The sequence below is a fragment of the Esox lucius genome, chromosome 6 (assembly GCF_011004845.1).
Source record: "Esox lucius isolate fEsoLuc1 chromosome 6, fEsoLuc1.pri, whole genome shotgun sequence".
NCBI lineage: Eukaryota > Metazoa > Chordata > Actinopteri > Esociformes > Esocidae > Esox > Esox lucius.
Window position 1 is genome coordinate 20024626 of NC_047574.1, and position 17197 is coordinate 20041822.

At 41.2% G+C, this 17197-nt stretch overlaps 2 protein-coding genes across 9 annotated transcripts in view; one reads left to right on the forward strand and one right to left on the reverse strand.

Annotated features, from left to right (window-relative positions):
- The first annotated feature begins 194 nt into the window (after nt 1–194).
- Nucleotides 195–11374, forward strand: eif3s6ip (eukaryotic translation initiation factor 3, subunit 6 interacting protein). The gene is made up of 15 exons (XM_010898927.4): nt 195–341; nt 989–1031; nt 1152–1362; nt 1611–1690; nt 3540–3601; nt 4860–4929; nt 5018–5091; nt 5512–5683; nt 7391–7545; nt 9074–9244; nt 9524–9657; nt 10170–10343; nt 10626–10815; nt 10955–11035; nt 11149–11374. The coding sequence occupies exons 1-15, from the start codon at nt 312–314 to the stop codon at nt 11233–11235; spliced, it is 1734 nt and encodes a 577-aa protein (XP_010897229.1). The 5' UTR covers nt 195–311; the 3' UTR covers nt 11236–11374.
- Nucleotides 11375–12369: 995 nt separating this feature from the next.
- The window catches only part of cdh23 (cadherin-related 23), a 306221-nt gene continuing 301393 nt past the window's right edge, over nt 12370–17197 (reverse strand). For 7 of the 8 annotated variants that reach the window (XM_034292848.1, XM_034292850.1, XM_020047355.3 and 4 more), the window contains 5 exons: nt 17052–17112; nt 16596–16725; nt 15182–15301; nt 14936–15046; nt 12370–14524 (listed from right to left, as the gene is read on the reverse strand). In XM_034292848.1, the coding sequence (XP_034148739.1) occupies nt 14180–14524; nt 14936–15046; nt 15182–15301; nt 16596–16725; nt 17052–17112 (767 nt within the window). In that variant the 3' untranslated portion in view covers nt 12370–14179. The remainder of the gene's footprint in view (nt 14525–14935; nt 15047–15181; nt 15302–16595; nt 16726–17051; nt 17113–17197) is intronic. The other variant, XM_034292851.1, reaches the window with a different exon arrangement.

The window sequence follows — 17197 nt, forward strand, 5'->3', positions numbered from 1 at the left end:
CGTTTATCATACTCGCTTAAAATCTGCAGTTCTTTTTTAGTGAGTGGGAATTGTTTACAGTTATTGTCTTTATTGATTCATGTTTTTTTAATCTGTTGTGTGTATTAAATATTGCATTGTATGGTTGTTGTGTTATATTATATTGAGAACAAAAAACAACAAATTGTTCTTGCTCAAAATCCATTTCCGGTTCCTTTTTCCTGCCCACCCAGTGGTAGCTGCGTGGTTGTGCTCGGTTGTGCTACATAACGTCACATACGCTTGAAACTAATTGTTGTTTTAAACAAGATTGGAAGTGTCTTAACATCATAATGTCGTACCCAACTGAAGAACCCGAGGACGTACGTACCTATACCATTTGCTATTGCTCAGAGAGACTGGAACATAATGTTAGCTAGCTGCGCCGGCTTCATTGAAGGTGCCACACATTTGTTAGCTAGCTAACGCTAGTGACATAGCTAGATAAATATGCGGTTTATTTCAGTAATAACACATACATGGTATTTGCTTTTCATGAGGTAAGTCCAGTTTGAGTTATTCAGCCAGTAATTACATTGGCGAAAACCACCTTGCCGGCTAACATAAACTCGACATGCGCGGCGGTGGAGTGGTGAAGTAGCTATGTTGGTGGAGTGCAACTAGGTATTAGCTCCGGGATGTTAATGAGTCTGTTTGGGAAGCGTTGATCCTCTAACAATCAATGTCCAAACTGACTTGTTTGGTTGGCCTCTGAGTGATTATCAGATACACATTGATACATTTCAGAATAAAAATATAATAGGCCAAATATTTAGATATTACAGTCCAATAGTTAGTTTTTCGAAAGAATAGAACTACAGTGGCTGTTCAACATATGTTAAGTGAATAACAGCGACTTCAATATGGATTTGAACAGTTCATGACAGCTTTTGCTAGCTAAAAAGCAAGGACTCAGTGGACATGTACTGTTTATCATAGTTTACATAGTTACATTTCAATCTTTCCACAGTATGACCCTTATTCCTACACAAATGAGGATTATCTCCATACTGGTGAGTTTGTTGTTTCACATCAATTATAATTTTGAGGTACAGTTCACACTATCCATTTCAGTGCAGTGCCATTTCCCAAGGAAAACACCAGAACCTTTCCCTTGCTAAATCTTTCTGTAGGTGACCCTAAAGCTGACCTAGCCTATGAGCGCCAGTACGAGCAGCAGACCTACCACGTTATCCCCGAGGTGATTAAAAACTTCCTCCAGTACTTCCACAAGACTATCTCAGACCTCATTGACCAGAAGGTGTACGAGCTGCAGGCGAACCGTGTGTCAAGTGAGAGCATCGAGCAGAAGATCTACGAAATCCAAGATGTCTATGAGAATAGGTACCCTCTTATCTCTGTGCCAGTCCCTTTCTATGTTTTTCACTGTCACTCTCACTCAGGTACTTTCTCGTGTATTTATATATATATATATATATATGTACACACACACACACACTGCTCTGGAAAAACATTAAGAGACCACTACACCTTTTTCTTTCCTTTCCTCTTAATTTTTTTACCTGGGCTGTATTTGTAGTTCAGTGTTAGAAAACAGTTTTTTCTCTTCAACATTCTTATTTTTTTCTCAGCTGGAACAAGCTGACTGACCGCTTCTTCAAGACATCCCCCTGGCCAGAGGCTGAGGCCATCGCTTCCCTTGTCGGAAATGGTAAATCTGTCAGTTTACTGCCGCATCTCTTTGGATGCAAGTTGATTGTAGACACAGCCGAAGAAATGGTAGAAAAAGGGAATAAATACCAAGTTAAATACCCCCTTCTGTAACTTTGCCAATGATAAAGAAATGAAGACATGACTGAACTGTTTGCCATTCAACTTTGCTAACTGCCAAAATCTGAACTGAACACATACTATATATATATCTATCTATCCAAACTGTATCTAAAAGTGCAATTTTGGCCTTTTGGCCAGTCTGAGTATTTCACAATCTGCTCAGTTACTGGGATTTTCATGGACAACCATTTCTAGGGTTTACAAAGAATGGTGTGAAAAGGGAAAAACATCCAGTATGCGGCAGTCCTGTGGGCAAAAATGCCTTGTTGATGCTAGAGGTCAGAGGAGAATGGCCTGACTGATTCAAGCTGATAGAAGAGCAACTTTGACTGAAATAACCACTCGTTACAACCGAGGTATGCAGCAAAGCATTTGTGAAGCCGCAACACGCACAACCTTGAGGCGGATGGGCTACAACAGCAGAAGACCCCACCGGGTACCACTCATCTCCACTACAAATAGGAAAAAGAGGCTACAATTTGCACAAGCTCACCAAAATTGGACAGTTGAAGACTGGAAGAATGTTGCCTGGTCTGATGAGTCTTGATTTCTGTTGAGACATTCAGATGGTAGAGTCAGAATTTGGCGTGAACAGAATGAGAACAGGGATCCATCATGCCTTGTTACCACTGTGCAGGCTGGTGGTGGTGGTGTAATGGTGTGTTTTTTTTTTTTCTTGGCACACTATAGGCCCCTTAGTGCCAATTGGGCATTGTTTAAATGCCACGGCCTACCTGAGCATTGTTTCTGACCATGTCCATCTCTTTATGACCACCATGTACCCATCCTCTGATGGCTACTTCCAGCAGGATAATGCACCATGTCACAAAGCTCGAATAATTTCAAATTGGTTTCTTGAACATGACAATGAGTTCACTGTACTGAAATGGCCCCCACAGTCACCAGTTCTCAACCCAATAGAGCATCTGTGGGATGTGGTGGAACGGGAGCTTCGTGCCCTGGATGTGCATCTCACAAATCTCCATCAACTGCAAGATGCTATCCTATCAATATGGGCGAACATTTCTAAAGAATGCTTTCAGCACCTTGTTGAATCAATGTCACGTAGAATTAAGGCAGTTCTGAAGGCGAAAGGGGGTCAAACACAGTATTTGTATGGTGTTCCTAATAATCCTTTAGGTGAGTGTATATGCAATGTACAGAATTGGGGACTAACAGAGTACAAGTAATCCGTTACATGTCGTTCAAAACGACAGTGTTCATGTGACTGATGTAACATGGTACCATTTGTGTTGTTTCATACTTCTGATGGTGTCACTTATTCTACTATGTGGAAAATAGTAAAACTAAAGAGAAATAATTTGTGTTGTGTCCAAACTTTTGACTGGTAATGTATGTGTATTGTAATGTTTCCCTTCAAATAACTTCTAACTTTACTTGATCATGAACTTTGTAGGTCAAGGCTTATGCACTGCTCTTTTTCAAGTCCTTGGCTTAGAGGCATTATTTTATTAAAACAAAGCCCCTTGTAAATACTTGTTCTTGCAGCTCTTTTCCACTGAAATAATTGGGTATTTTATTAATCAATTGGTAAAGATGGGAGTTAGCTTGCTTGAATACCAGTAGGCTGTGATCAAGCCCGTGCTGCAGGTGTTTTTGTGTGTGTCTACCAAAGGCAGCAACTTAAACTACTGGGCCACCCTAGGCCTAGAAAAGTATCTCATGTCATTAATAATTTTCTTGCTGCACTTGATCTCTGACTTCAGATGCTGTATTCCTGATTCTGTATAAGGAGTTGTACTACAGACACATCTACGCCAAAGTCAGCGTGAGTATCCTACCCGCAAGAGAACCGTTGTGTCAGTTTTCAAACAGAAATCTAGCATCACGTTATGGATGGATTCAATCCAATGGAATCATAGTGCAGAATGTCTTTTTTGTTAAAGACTGATTACTTGGGCTTAGCCCTAGGTTCAATATTTGAATTCTTATTGCTGGAACTTGCAAAGGCTGTGGGTTTGATCTTCAACATATTATGGTTATTTCTCAGGCCTATGAAGCAAGAGTCACCATTATGTCTTCCTTATTTTCTTCCTTATTTGTCATCCTCATCTTTTCTTTCTCCTAGCAGCATTTAAGCTAGATACACTTAAGCTATGATTGCATACAACTTGGATATTTGTTTTGGATACTTAAATATTAAACATTTTTAAAACTTCCACTGACTTCAGTGGAATTTCTTCATGAACTTTAATTAGATACTTGCAGCATATTTCACTTAAACCATTCAAGCTACAAAGACCAAACGAACAATGTTTCACATATTTAGGCTAGCGTACTTGCTTCAATCTGTATCAATTATAACATACATTTGCATAATTAAAATTAAATAACCCTCCAACAGGATGTCTTACCATTCATGCTAGAGAATTTGTTTCACATGTTCAGTCTATCCCAGCTTTAAATGCTTAAACCACTGAAACAGCATATGCATATTTAGAATGTATATCTAAAACAGTATTTCTTGAACCAGTCGTGCTAGAGAGACAAAACCACCTTAGTTTTGCATGTTTAGACTATCCCAACTGATAATTATTTGAAGTTTATCATTTATAACCTGATCTGAGCTACCTGTTGTTTCTGTTCAGCTCCAAATGGAAGGATTATAAGAGAGAGACAAGCAACTTAACCATGGAGCTATCTGCTAGCTGTCCCCATTAATATAGTTTGAGGCCTGGCGCCTTGTGTTGTAGCCAGAATCACATTTAGGAACAGGGCTTGCTGAAACAAAGCCCTGGCTTTAGTGAACTTTCTGAAGCAATTTTGACCTAGTGTAAAATAGTGAATTTATTACTCTTTATTTTAGATTGCATTTTACCAGGTTTCAAACACAATACAATTCTTACTAGGCTTATTGGTGTTCATAGTGCAATTAATACATAAGTCGGGAAGATAAAGTAATACATGGGGACTCGTTGTCTGTCCTCAACACAATTCAACTGTAGCGGTTGTCAGATTCTTCAAGCAACTCTCCTTGAAAAGTTTTAATCTTATTACTTAAAACGATTGTGTTCTTTGACCATCAGGGTGGACCCACCCTTGACCAGAGATTTGAGTCTTACTACAATTACTGCAACCTCTTCAACTACATTCTAAGTAAGTTTTAAATATGTTGCCTCAGAATATTTTCATATTACATTGTCTTGCTTTGTCTCACTAAGCAGGTATAAATTGTTTTATACAGATGCAGATGGGCCCGCCCCCTTGGAGCTGCCCAACCAGTGGCTTTGGGACATTATTGATGAGTTCATTTATCAGGTAAATGAACAAACAGGTATCTGATCAAATAAAGGAACTGCTGTAGTAAATGCGAAGTACAAACTACACTGAAAATAGGTGCTCGTAGACAGATGTGGTTCCTGAGCAATGCTTGAGCAGTTGCCGTCCCATCATGCGAGTCATGTATTAAATTACTAGGCAGGTTCCATTGCCCATAATTTGGGCTGTCATGGCTGTGCCCCCATAGGAATACAATGCCTCCACCCACAAGGCACTGTTAAATTATTGAATGAGCTGTTCTGGCAGCTCCTGGTAACCCAAGCCTTTATTGTGGGAATAGCATGTAATTTTCTCATCATCTTTGCCATTTATTTGGTACCCCTCTGTCTTAAAGCTGCAACAGCATAGGCAATTGTTACTACATTAAAATAACAAGCTCCTTGTTGTTCCCCTTACCAGTTCCAGTCATTCAGCCAGTATCGCTGTAAGACGGCCAAAAAGTCAGAGGAGGAAATTGAGTTCCTGAGGAACAACCCCAAGATCTGGAACGTCCATAGTGTCCTCAATGTTCTCCACTCACTCGTTGACAAGAGCAACATCAACCGTCAGCTGGAGGTCTACACCAGTGGAGGTAAAACAAATAAAACTCAGTTGGTTACATCTGCCCAAGGTCAATTTAGAGAAATCTGTCTTTAAAGTTTCAAACCCCCATAAAAAAAAAAGAAGTTTGGGATTTTGTTCTTGTTTTGAGCTTATCACCATGATTAGTTTTAGAGTAATATGTTTTAGGGTACTATAGTACTATATTGAGAAAAAACTAAGCTAGGATAAAAGTAGGATTATGGGATATGGCAAAACAACTTATCACTTTTTCTCATTTCATTAAATATTGCTAAATATCACAGTACACAATATGGAAGGGTATTGTCTGTAATTTAGTGCTCACATTCTCTAGGGCAAGTATACTTGCCCAAATGTAGTTACCTTTTGGGTTTACATTATCAAAATACATTTGGATGCATTGAGGTTGCTGAAACGCATCCCTAAGTTATACATAACCAAGCTCTATGTAAAATGAAGGTACTTTTCGGTGTAGGACATGAGCCTGAAGGAGTTCATTGAAATTTACAAACTATATTTTTTGAACAGAATCAACACATTTAAAGCATGATGATCCATTTGTTTGAGATTAATTGAAATTTGGAAATTGCTAAACTCATTAGTTCTGTTATTAACTCTGCAAAATGAAAGAAAGCAACAGTATCTTTGTTTATTACAGTTCTTCTGCCCATGTGGCCCTTATAATTCTTAATCTGTTTGATGCCTATACTGTTGGGTGGTTTTGTGAACATATAATGAACAGTTGAGTTTCTGCTGTGTTAGTGCAATGTAAGCTATCTTAATGCTGTCATGAATTACTCTAGTTTGACCTCAGAGGACCTTTGACCTTTTCCCATCCATAATAATAATCTAAGTTATTAGAAATTGGCTATAGTCTTCTAGTCCCAAACAACTAAACTGTACATAAATTGGATGTTTATTGATAGTACATGTCATTGTAGATGTTATCATTATTACAATTCGTAAATATATAGTTAAATCATTAGAACTTTATACATTTTGGATAATTAAACATTTAAGGAAAACTACTATGAAAAATAAATAGCATTTGATTATTTAAATTTATTCATTGCATGGAAACAAGACAAGAGCAAAGGACCATGTGTTCTAACTTGACATTGTTGCTGTTTCACATTAAACTCCCCTGGTCAGATCCCAAAATATTGTCTTGTGCTCAAGATACATACAAGGAAAACCAAGTCATCACACACAGGAAAATAGGATAGAAAGCTATGCTGTGATGGGAACCACAGTTTTAGGTCAAAGATCAAATATGTTTCTGTTCTGCTCCTAATAGCAGAAAAGATACAGTAGCAACCTTGCAGCCAAGATTTTAGGCTTGGCACCTTGGGTTGTAGCCGGCAATCATCCAAGAACAGGGCTTTCTGGCAAAGGTCTTTCCTCATCCTGGCATCAGTTTCAGCCTTGTGCAGCAAAGTCTATGTATTACACTGGATTTTGGATTGTACTTTTAGCAGGTTTCTAACCAATAAACAGAATATAATTCATACTGAGGCTCATTGTCGTCCAGAATGGTAATAATACACAAATGATGTAATCAATACGATACATGTCTACTTATCCTCCTTTTATTCCTAAAGTCATGAATACAGGCAGCGTATTCCTAGGCCACAGACTACCCCCCTATTGTCATCAGTGATCAACACTGAATGGTTGAGGCAGTCCATGGTTCTAGTCTGTTGTGTGACTGTTGCAGGCGATCCAGAGAGTGTGGCTGGGGAGTATGGTCGTCACTCCCTCTATAAGATGCTGGGATACTTCAGCCTGGTGGGGCTGCTGAGGCTGCATTCTCTCCTGGGGGACTACTACCAGGCTATCAAAGTACTGGAAAACATCGAGCTCAACAAGAAGGTTTGCTATAATTTATGTAATTTTCACTGGTATAAATTGAAGTGTATTTGGAAACCAACTTATAATGCGGAATGGTATCAGTAGTAGCGTATTACTTTAGATTTTAATTAAACTACAGAATTTCTGTCAAACATGACATTTTCTGGTGCCTCCCTCAAGGCCGCATTGGTATAGGGATGAGGCTGTCCCAAGATCAGTTTAAGTCTCAGTTATGACACTTGTTTGCTGTTCCTTTAAACCCCGCATTATCTTTTTTATATATTTACTAGTGCTGTCAAACGATTAATAAAATGTATTGCAATTAATCGCATAAAAGTCTGTAGTCAATCGCGATTAATTGCAAATTTTTGAATGTGTTCAAATCTGGTCCTAAATAAACATTCTTCTGTTTAAAAAGCAGTCCATTATGTTAAATACATTGTTTTATTGTGAAGTATGGACATTGCTTTGTTTTAAATTAAAAAAAGTGCAGGAGCTGTCTTCTTCCAAGTTGGTCCATTTGAACAGGGTATTCTAATGGCCCTTAAATGTCTCTCCTCAAATTATCACAATGACTGGCAGAATTTATTGGTATCCCATTTAAATCTGAATAGAGAGTTGCTGGTCTAGGATCCAATAGTTGTTCCATCTTGTGCCATTGTGCTCTTCATCAAGGCACCAAGTACAACAACTATGTTAGGATCCTGTTTCTTTTAAAACACCCATCAGCCATCTCTCTGGAAAGCTGCAGGCTTGTTATCCAGCAGTGCATCACATCATGCTTTTTGAATTATTGTACTTTGATTGTTAGGCTAAAGTGGGGTAAGAATGGAGTTCAGGTCTGGGCCTGCAAACAAGTAGCTTTTTTGATAAGTGTTTGGCCACAACCAAATGTGTCTTTATTAAATGGTTTCCAAATGCCATAAGGTAGATTACTTAAATAGGCAAAGGCATAAGGTAGGCAATGTAGCCATAGAGTATCCACAAACATAAATCAGGGTCAGATAAGTAATTTATATATGCTCAGCATAGAAGTTATTTATGCGGTTATAATGTTTTAGTGAAAATGCAAATGTATGTCTAGTTTAGACTAGCACAACAGATAATAACTTACCATGCTAAAAGCAAGGTTAACTGGTGGATTTCTATGGATCAGTTTGGGGAAAGTGTCAGAGGAGAGGCACGGCTGTTCTTCTTGTAGATAGATAGTAGTTAACTATAGCAGATAAACTAGCACAATAATCTGAATGCCCTTAGAAGGTTTTGAAAATCGGGGGTTCTTCCACATGTATTTTGCATTTACAAAATACCAGTTAATGAAATACAACTTTTTTCCAAATTGATTGGATTTCAGGGTATTGTTTTTGTTTTGCATGACCACCATGCGTACAGTCTCTGATTGGTTGGGCCATTTCAAGTTAAATATATACAGACCTACAAATTAAGGAATGATTGTCCCTCTGATTTAATTCCTGTTTTTCTCAAATGTATTTCCTCTTATTAGTAAGCCAGTCCCCTCCCTCTATTTAATCTGTTATTTCTTCTACAGAGTATGTACTCCCGTGTGCCTGAGTGCCAGATCACCACCTACTACTACGTGGGCTTTGCCTATCTGATGATGAGGAGGTACCAGGACGCCATCCGTGTCTTTGCCAACATCCTTCTTTACATTCAGAGGACCAGGAACATGTTCCAGAGGTCCACCTACAAATATGAGATGGTCAGTGGTAGTGTGGAAAATATGTTGACTGCCCATTTGTTGATATTTGGTAATTACTGAGGTATTACCTGAGTTGCAGCTGTTTCTTAGTCAGCAATTTGGACTGACTGCTTTCAACAAGCGGAGCGGGGGGGGGGGGGGGGGGGGGGGGGGGGGGGATTATAGTATTTTATAACTGTGGTAAAAAGTTTTGTTTGTACCTTCAAGGCACTGTTGGGTTTAATATGAACAGCCCTTGATGGTCGGTGAAGTCATTTGTGCTTCTTACTGCTACTCCAGATCAACAAGCAGAACGAGCAGATGCACGGGTTGCTAGCCATCGCCCTTACCATGTACCCCATGCGCATTGATGAGAGCATCCACACCCAGCTCAGGGAGAAGTATGGTGACAAGATGCTTCGCATGCAGAAGGGGTGAGTGAAAGACGGGGCTAACAACCACACTGTGGGAACCAGGAGACCAAGGCTCTTTAAAAGCCCAATGCAAAATCAACCTTAAGACCAGAGGTTCCCAAACTAGGGGTCACAACCCCATGTGGGGTCACCTGATATGAAAATGGGGTCGGGGGAGAATGTTTTACAATTGACTCTCATAGCCTCAAAAAAAATAACGGTTATAATTTTTCTTCACATGGTTGGGTATGGGGTATCGAAATGGGGTCATCGGCCCAAAAAGTTTAGGAACCCCTACCTTAGACCTTTCATGGAGATCTGACAGGATTGAATTACTCTAAGCCAGGGGTTTTCCAAAGCTTTCCTTCTATCACCATGGTGGTTTTGACACCTGGAGAGGCCCGAACAGAGGTTTGGGAATCCCTGGTCCAAGCAGGACGGTCCAAATTTGGATTCACGTATTTGGTGAGGTCCACTTGGTATTCCGTGTTTGTGACTTGACAGGCGTCTCCTCGGCCCCTTCTCCCTCTCAGAGATCTGCAGGTGTTTGAGGAGCTATTCAGCTTTGCCTGTCCCAAGTTCCTGTCCCCTGTGGTGCCCAACTATGACAACGTACACCCTAACTACCACAAGGAGCCCTTCCAGCAGCAGCTCAAGGTGTTTGCAGAAGAGGTGCAGCAGCAAGCCCAGCTCTCTACCATCCGCAGGTAACAGCTCCACGAGGAGTTACAACTCCCCTGTCAGGTAGCAGCTCCACGAGGAGTTACTACTCCCCTGTCAGGTAACGGCTCCACGAGAGGAGTTACAACTCACCTGTCAGGGGCAGTGATGTTCATTTTAGTTGATACTGAGGTGGTATGCCTGTAGCTCTCCCCCACCTAAAACGTCACTTATTCACCTGCCTATTTTCACTCTGTTTTTAAGTTTATTCCCAATGCTCTCTAACATGCTTCCTCTGTCACCCCCCCCCCCCCATCCCTCCGGTCCAGTTTCCTGAAGCTCTACACCACCATGCCGGTGGCCAAGCTGGCAGGCTTCCTGGACATGACGGAGCAGGAGTTCCGCATTCAGCTGCTGGTCTTCAAACACAAGATGAAGAACTTGGTGTGGACCAGTGGAATCTCAGCCTTGGACGGAGAATTCCAGTCCGCCTCCGAAGTTGACTTTTACATAGACAAGGTGTGTGTGTGCTGTGTTGCTAAGATGAAGCCCACCCATCTCAACACTGTATCAGTGCAGTAACTTGGTCAACATTGAATTAACTCTTTGGAATGAATGTAGTGAAGTAACGTGATTTCCCTGATTGTCGGGCCTGCAGGACATGATCCACATCGCAGACACCAAGGTGGCCCGTCGCTACGGAGACTTCTTTATCAGACAGATACACAAATTTGAGGAGGTAATTTTTGCTCCCATATTTTTATGGTATCTTTTTATAGTCAATAGAATTGTACCCTTTCCGGTTTTTAGTTTGTTTCAATAAATTTTTCCTTGCTGTTATTTTCTGTGCAGTTGAACCGAACACTTAAGAAGATGTCCGTTACTGGAGCCAGCACAACTGCCACAGCTACCGCCGCCGCAGCCACCCGGGCCACATGAGTCTGACCTTAGAGACAGGTAGACCAGGTGTTGGGGCTGATAGCCAATCTATTCCAAGGCTCTTTAAAATCTGATGAACGATCGATAACACTTTTTCTATGTACTGCGAAAACAATAAAAGATCAGGTGTTGTGGTAAATGCATTGTCCTGTATTTTGTTAGGATTGTCATCACAATCATTTAAAGGATCAATTATTACCATGTAGCACCTTTCACCAACACTTCAGCAGTTAGGTGAACCACTAACACTAGGTGGCAGTGTGGTGAAATAGAATGTCATTTTTTCAATGTTCTCTTGGTATGTGCTTCAAACAAAATAAGGTAGATCTGCTGAACTGTCAGTATGCATTTGTAAAATAAATTCCCTCTAACACTTAAAATTGGGATTCCCCCAGGTAATGAGAACCAATTTGGTATCTGCACTTATCATAGTTTATTTATTTACAATATAAAAATAAAAAACAGGTTTTTAGATATTGGAGCATTATATCACATTACCACTCATAAGTTAGAAAATGTAGCTTTTACTTCATTGGGCTTGCAGCTGAAGACCTGCAGAATCCACAGATATAAAGCATGTCATTCTACTGTAAAGGAAGGCCATTTTAGAAACTCGTAAAGATGTAAAGTGACTGGCGGACTTGAAAACCCAATCATTTTTAAGTCAGTCAGTCAGTAGACACACCCAAGCCAACCCTTATTTTGCTCTAAAGCTTCAAAGCAGAATTGTGATCATTTAGATGTTTAAGTCCGAGTGGTTAGGTTTCTTGCTTAGCTTGTTACAGAACCGGGGCATGCAGAATGTTCTATTTAAAAAAAATAAATCAACTACTGTATTGCAGTTACATTCACGAGTTGTAGTTGGAAGCGTTTCTAATCTTTCGAAGGCCCAAAGCAGGATTTGTATTATAATGTAGTATGTGACTGAGTTAAAAGCTGTGAATGTACCAGCATAGCACATTTAAAAATCAGATTAAGGTAATCAAGTATATTCAGTGACATTTCATTCTCAGTTGACTGAACTGGCCAAAAGTGATGCCAAAAGAGAAAGCTGTTTGATGTGTTTTAGACTTTCAGTGACTTTCAGTGTATGCCATTGTATAATGTATAATTACTTCAGTAATGAAACATTGGTTACACGCACATTTTTATTATCACAGATCATCCAACAACATTTCCCTACATGTATCTCAGCACTGCAGACAATGACAAATAAAAACGTAATGGAAATATAAAAATGAATATAGTTAAACACGACAATCCGATTGAGCAACAGTTCCTACAGAAAATAAAATAACAGATGTATTTAAAGTACAATGTAGTTACATGTATTCCAAACATCAACGTTTTGCTCTCTTCACATTTAGTTAAGCCAGCATTTGGGTTTTCTCAAAAAATATTTTTTCTCCATACCATTTTCTTAATTTTTTATTTTTTTACAATATAAAAAAATAAAGCATAGGCTGCTCATTTTTACCATTAACTCTCACTCAGATGGCAGTGTCAACTTTATTTCATTATTACCCAAAATTAGGTTCTTTTTTTCTTTTTTTTTTCACCCTCACAGCAATCTTAAGATTCAGTCCATAGTGCAGAAGATGCAGGATACAGCATGATTGAAATATAAGGCACTATTCAATCCAGAATGCTTTTTACAGATTGAATACACCCCTTAAAGTCAATGTTCCTGCAATGACAGAGACTGTACACTGCATATGCCGGCCGAATCAGAAATGTACATTTCAATCGTGCTGTACCACAGATCTTCAGTGTAAAATGTGGCTTCCACTTCTACACTTAGGAATCTTGACATTCTTCCTTTGTCTTAATGACTTTTTCCTATGCTATATTCATGTGACAGTCTACTAATGCGCTCTCTGTGGATTGTTAATACAAACGGGGCTCTATTTAATCTGAATCCCAAAAGTTCAGCACGACAGCATGATTGAAATTTAAAGGCCATGTTCCTGTATTAGAGAACACATTCGCAATAACCAATGCCTGTTTCGGTTTCAATCAGAAATGAACAATGCTGTGCAATCTAAGTCTTTATCACACTGACATTTCAGTCACTTTACAGAAATCCTGATGCGTGCTGGACTGCTTTCTTATGTTAACATCCGAACAAAGCCTCTTCTCTAGAACATGCTCATCGTGAACAATGACATCATCAAACATAGAGGAAGTCTGTGCGCTGTGCTTCGTCCCATTATAGTCTAATCCACCAACCTAAGGGAGATCTGTGTCTGCTGGTGTCCAGTTACGTCTCCCAAGTTCAGAAATATCCAAGATGTTTGGGAGACTGAATGGAAGTGCACTGCAGTCAGGGCCTCAAGACCTCAAGTCGCTTTAAATGTAAAGAACGCGACCAATAATCTACCTTCCCTTACCACTTACAGTCATATAAAAAGAACATGAGAGAATTGTAACCTTTTTCACAGTCCGTTTGGGGCCATTCGCTGGTCTGAGTGTGTGGCTTTTTTTTGGGGGGGCGGGGTCCGAGTGTGTGCAGTCTAGGACGTGATTGGAGAATGATGCTGTTTTTCTGTCTGGCAGTAAGGGAGCAGTGGAGCCAACACCACACTGTGTCACATGACCAGGTCTAGGCTGAAACTAGTCTCTGTATCCACCTGGATTTTTAATGAATGGGCCGGAGTCCTGTTGCTCTGCAAGCGAGTGTGTCCCAGACAAACTAGCGTTGGTGTCTTGTTAATCACCACGTTGACGGTTTGTGCTGCCGTTTTGTCCTCCGCGGCTCCTGAGCATCTGCACTGGCCTTTCAGGGTCCACGACTGCACACACTCCATTTCTTCCGACCTCTGAACCTCCGGCCGTTTTGCCTAAATCGTCCCCGGGGTCAAAGCGGTCCTTTGGGGAAAGGATAGGGCAGGAAGCAGGTGGGCACACAGGTGGAATCTTCTCAGACCAGCGAGGCCTCGGCTAGTCATAACTCGGAGATCTCCAGCGGGCTCTCGGACAGCGTGTCCGAGTCCTTGTTGTTGCGATGCAGCGGCGTTGATTTGGCCGACTCGGTGCGGGCATTGCGCTCCGCGTACAGCCCGCCATCGCTGTTCAGCGCTTCCATGGATTGGGCCAGCGCCCGCTGGTCGTCCTCGGGCAGGCTGTTCAGGTCAGAGGTCAGGAGCGTGCCAGTGCTGCCGTGGACCGCGTGCACGCCGTCGGGTCCCCTCATCTCCACGGGGAGCTTGTGTTTGAAGCGCAGCGTTCCCCGGCTGCCCCCCATGCCCACGCGCTCCTCCTCATCGTCATCCACGTCACTCTGGATCAACTGGGAGAGGGACGAGGGCCGTGGAAAGGAGGAGAGGAATAAGTGTGTGTGTGTGTGTGTGGGGGGGGGGGGGGGGGATGGGACAAATTGAGAAAAGCAAAAAGCAGCGAAGCATCGAGAAGTGCACAACATTGACAGTCAAACGCTGAGAGTAGCAGTCAGAAATTACCCCGAAAAGGAAATCTGAGGAGAGGAACAGAAGTGTGTCAGTCGTTAGAAAAGTGAGCAGGAACAACCTGGTCAGTGTAGCCAAGGTGGCCTAGAGGATTCATGCAAGCTGTGCATGAGGCAGTGAGAAGTGGAAGCGCCCAGGAGGAGTGGGGGGGTGTAAGAGAGTGCCCTCGGGCAGTGGGGGGGAAAACAGAACAGCACACAGAAGCAGGATGGGACCCGCTTCTTCTCGTGTCCCACCTCTGTGACAGACGATTGGTCGCCTTGGCTGGTCGACTTTGTGACCAGTCGGGCTGCAAAGAGCTTTTTGAGCCTCAGGTAGTCATCGAGAACCACATTAAGTAGTGAGCCCTGAAAGCACAGCGGTTAGGGTTACTCCAAGTCAATCAAAACCACATTTCTCATCACAGTTTGTATTAGATGGCTGTAAAGCACTCTGTGACCTGGGGGGGGGGGGGGGGGGTAATCTTTGTGCATGTTCCTCACCTTAATAGGACCTTCCCTCATGATCTGGCCCAGCTTGGCGATATTGTCGTACTCCTGGATGGCTGCCCGCAAGTAGCGATCATCATCAGGCTTGGCCTGGGGCTCACGGCCAAATGTTCCCTGTGACACACTCACACGCTTCAGTTTAAGAAGCCCCGCCTCAAACACTCACACATCTATCACTGACTTTGGCAAGGATTCGCTTCAAGGGTTCAGTGGACAATACAAGCAATCTCCACAATGTTTAAACTGCCAGGTGCAGTGTGCTTGCCGACAACATGTCTGACTGAATATTTGCCTGGGGGTCAGTTGAAGGCGAGAGCCATGCCGACTAATTGAGCCCTGTACTAACATGTAATATTTGACCTGAACGTGCCCGTGTGCTGTAAATGTTAGCACTTTACAGCTCATTTAAAAACGAGGAATATGATGGTTTCTTGGCACAATACCTAGCTAGACCATATAAGGGAATCCTTGTTTGAATTTTTTCTTGTGGTGTTTTCTGTATCTATAGTAGGTATTTACAAGATCCTGGCTGTCCAAATAAAAATTCCTATGATCAAATAATGAACAATATGTGGTTCCTCGGTTATACAGTTTTGTGAAGAACACCTAACATATAATGATCCTTTGAATTAAGTAGCAGGTTCTTGATGTGCCACTTAGGGTTCTCCTGAATTCTAAAAAAAGCCTTTGGAGGCCTTCAAATTTGACAGGGATCAAGGAGCCATTTAAGATTTGTAAAGTGCATTGGTGAAAGATTTTATTTTAAATGGAGTACCTCCCAAAGTTTGTTTGTTGCCTTATTCAAGCTAAGTAGATTCCCAATGATTTCTCATTTGGGTCTGGTCGGTGTAGAGCCTTGTGTGAAATTGGGATATTGCATTGGAGATGAAGCTTTGGAGACAACTCATAAAAATAAGCATTGCACATTCATGCATAAAAGTGGTCATTGCTATTTGCAAGAATGGACCAAGCAAGAGAAGAGGGGTTCAGATGCATGCAGGTGACTTGAATTCTGCCATGTATTGAATAGTGTCTAAGTGCATTTTGCAAAATGCATTCTTCATTCTAGCCAACAGTGGAGAACTTGCGTGTTAAAAGTTTTGAAAACGTGAATTCTGCATGGACTAAAGTGCTCAAAGAACTGAGAAAAAGTGTTAACAGAAGTGGAAAGAAAACTATGCCCATTAAGTTCTCTTTTAGGATGTAGGTGTATTTCATAATTGTTTGTTTCAACATGTATATTTTTGCATGTACTGTACATTGATTAATTCATTGTATGCTACTTAAAAAAGCGTAATTTTTTTTGAATCCAGTGTTACTTGGACTTACTACTCTCCTTACTGAAATTGTTGTTCCATTTATGTCTTCATTTCTTTTAAAGTGTACTCTTAGGAATACATGTACTCACATGAGTGCGAGCAGGGCTGTTCCACAAGTCTGTGATCTCACTGAGGTTCTCTGGCAGGTCATCTTCATGCTCTGCCTGAGCGGCTAGCTCCAGGTTACGACAGAATGGGTCCAGCCACACAGGGTTGGCCCTGAGATTCAGCAACACCGTCAAAGATTAAATATTTAACCCAAAATACTCAAGTCATTATTTCAGTGATTGCTACTGTGTTTCAACATATCGCCAGATACTCAAGATTCTTACATCCGGTGAAACATCTGGCCCTATGATCTGTCTGTGTCTCAGCTGTAACCTCAACCAGCACTTCACCAGTATAATATACTGCAGCTATACAACCTTCAGACATGTAAGATTTGTTTTTCAAAAGCAGTATACACCCACAATGCCATGAGCAAGTAGCCTTTTAAACATCTCAAGGAATTCATGTTCAAATGCGTTTACACTAGGTAGTCTCACCCCTCAAATGAGTATTTATTTGTGTTGGGCATATCCAGGATATCCATGAGGCCTTGGTTCCCTGCAAAACAGAAGTCAAATCAACTCTAATTACATTTGCAAACACACATATGTGCAGAGCTATTCAAACTAGTCCACGGTGGTAA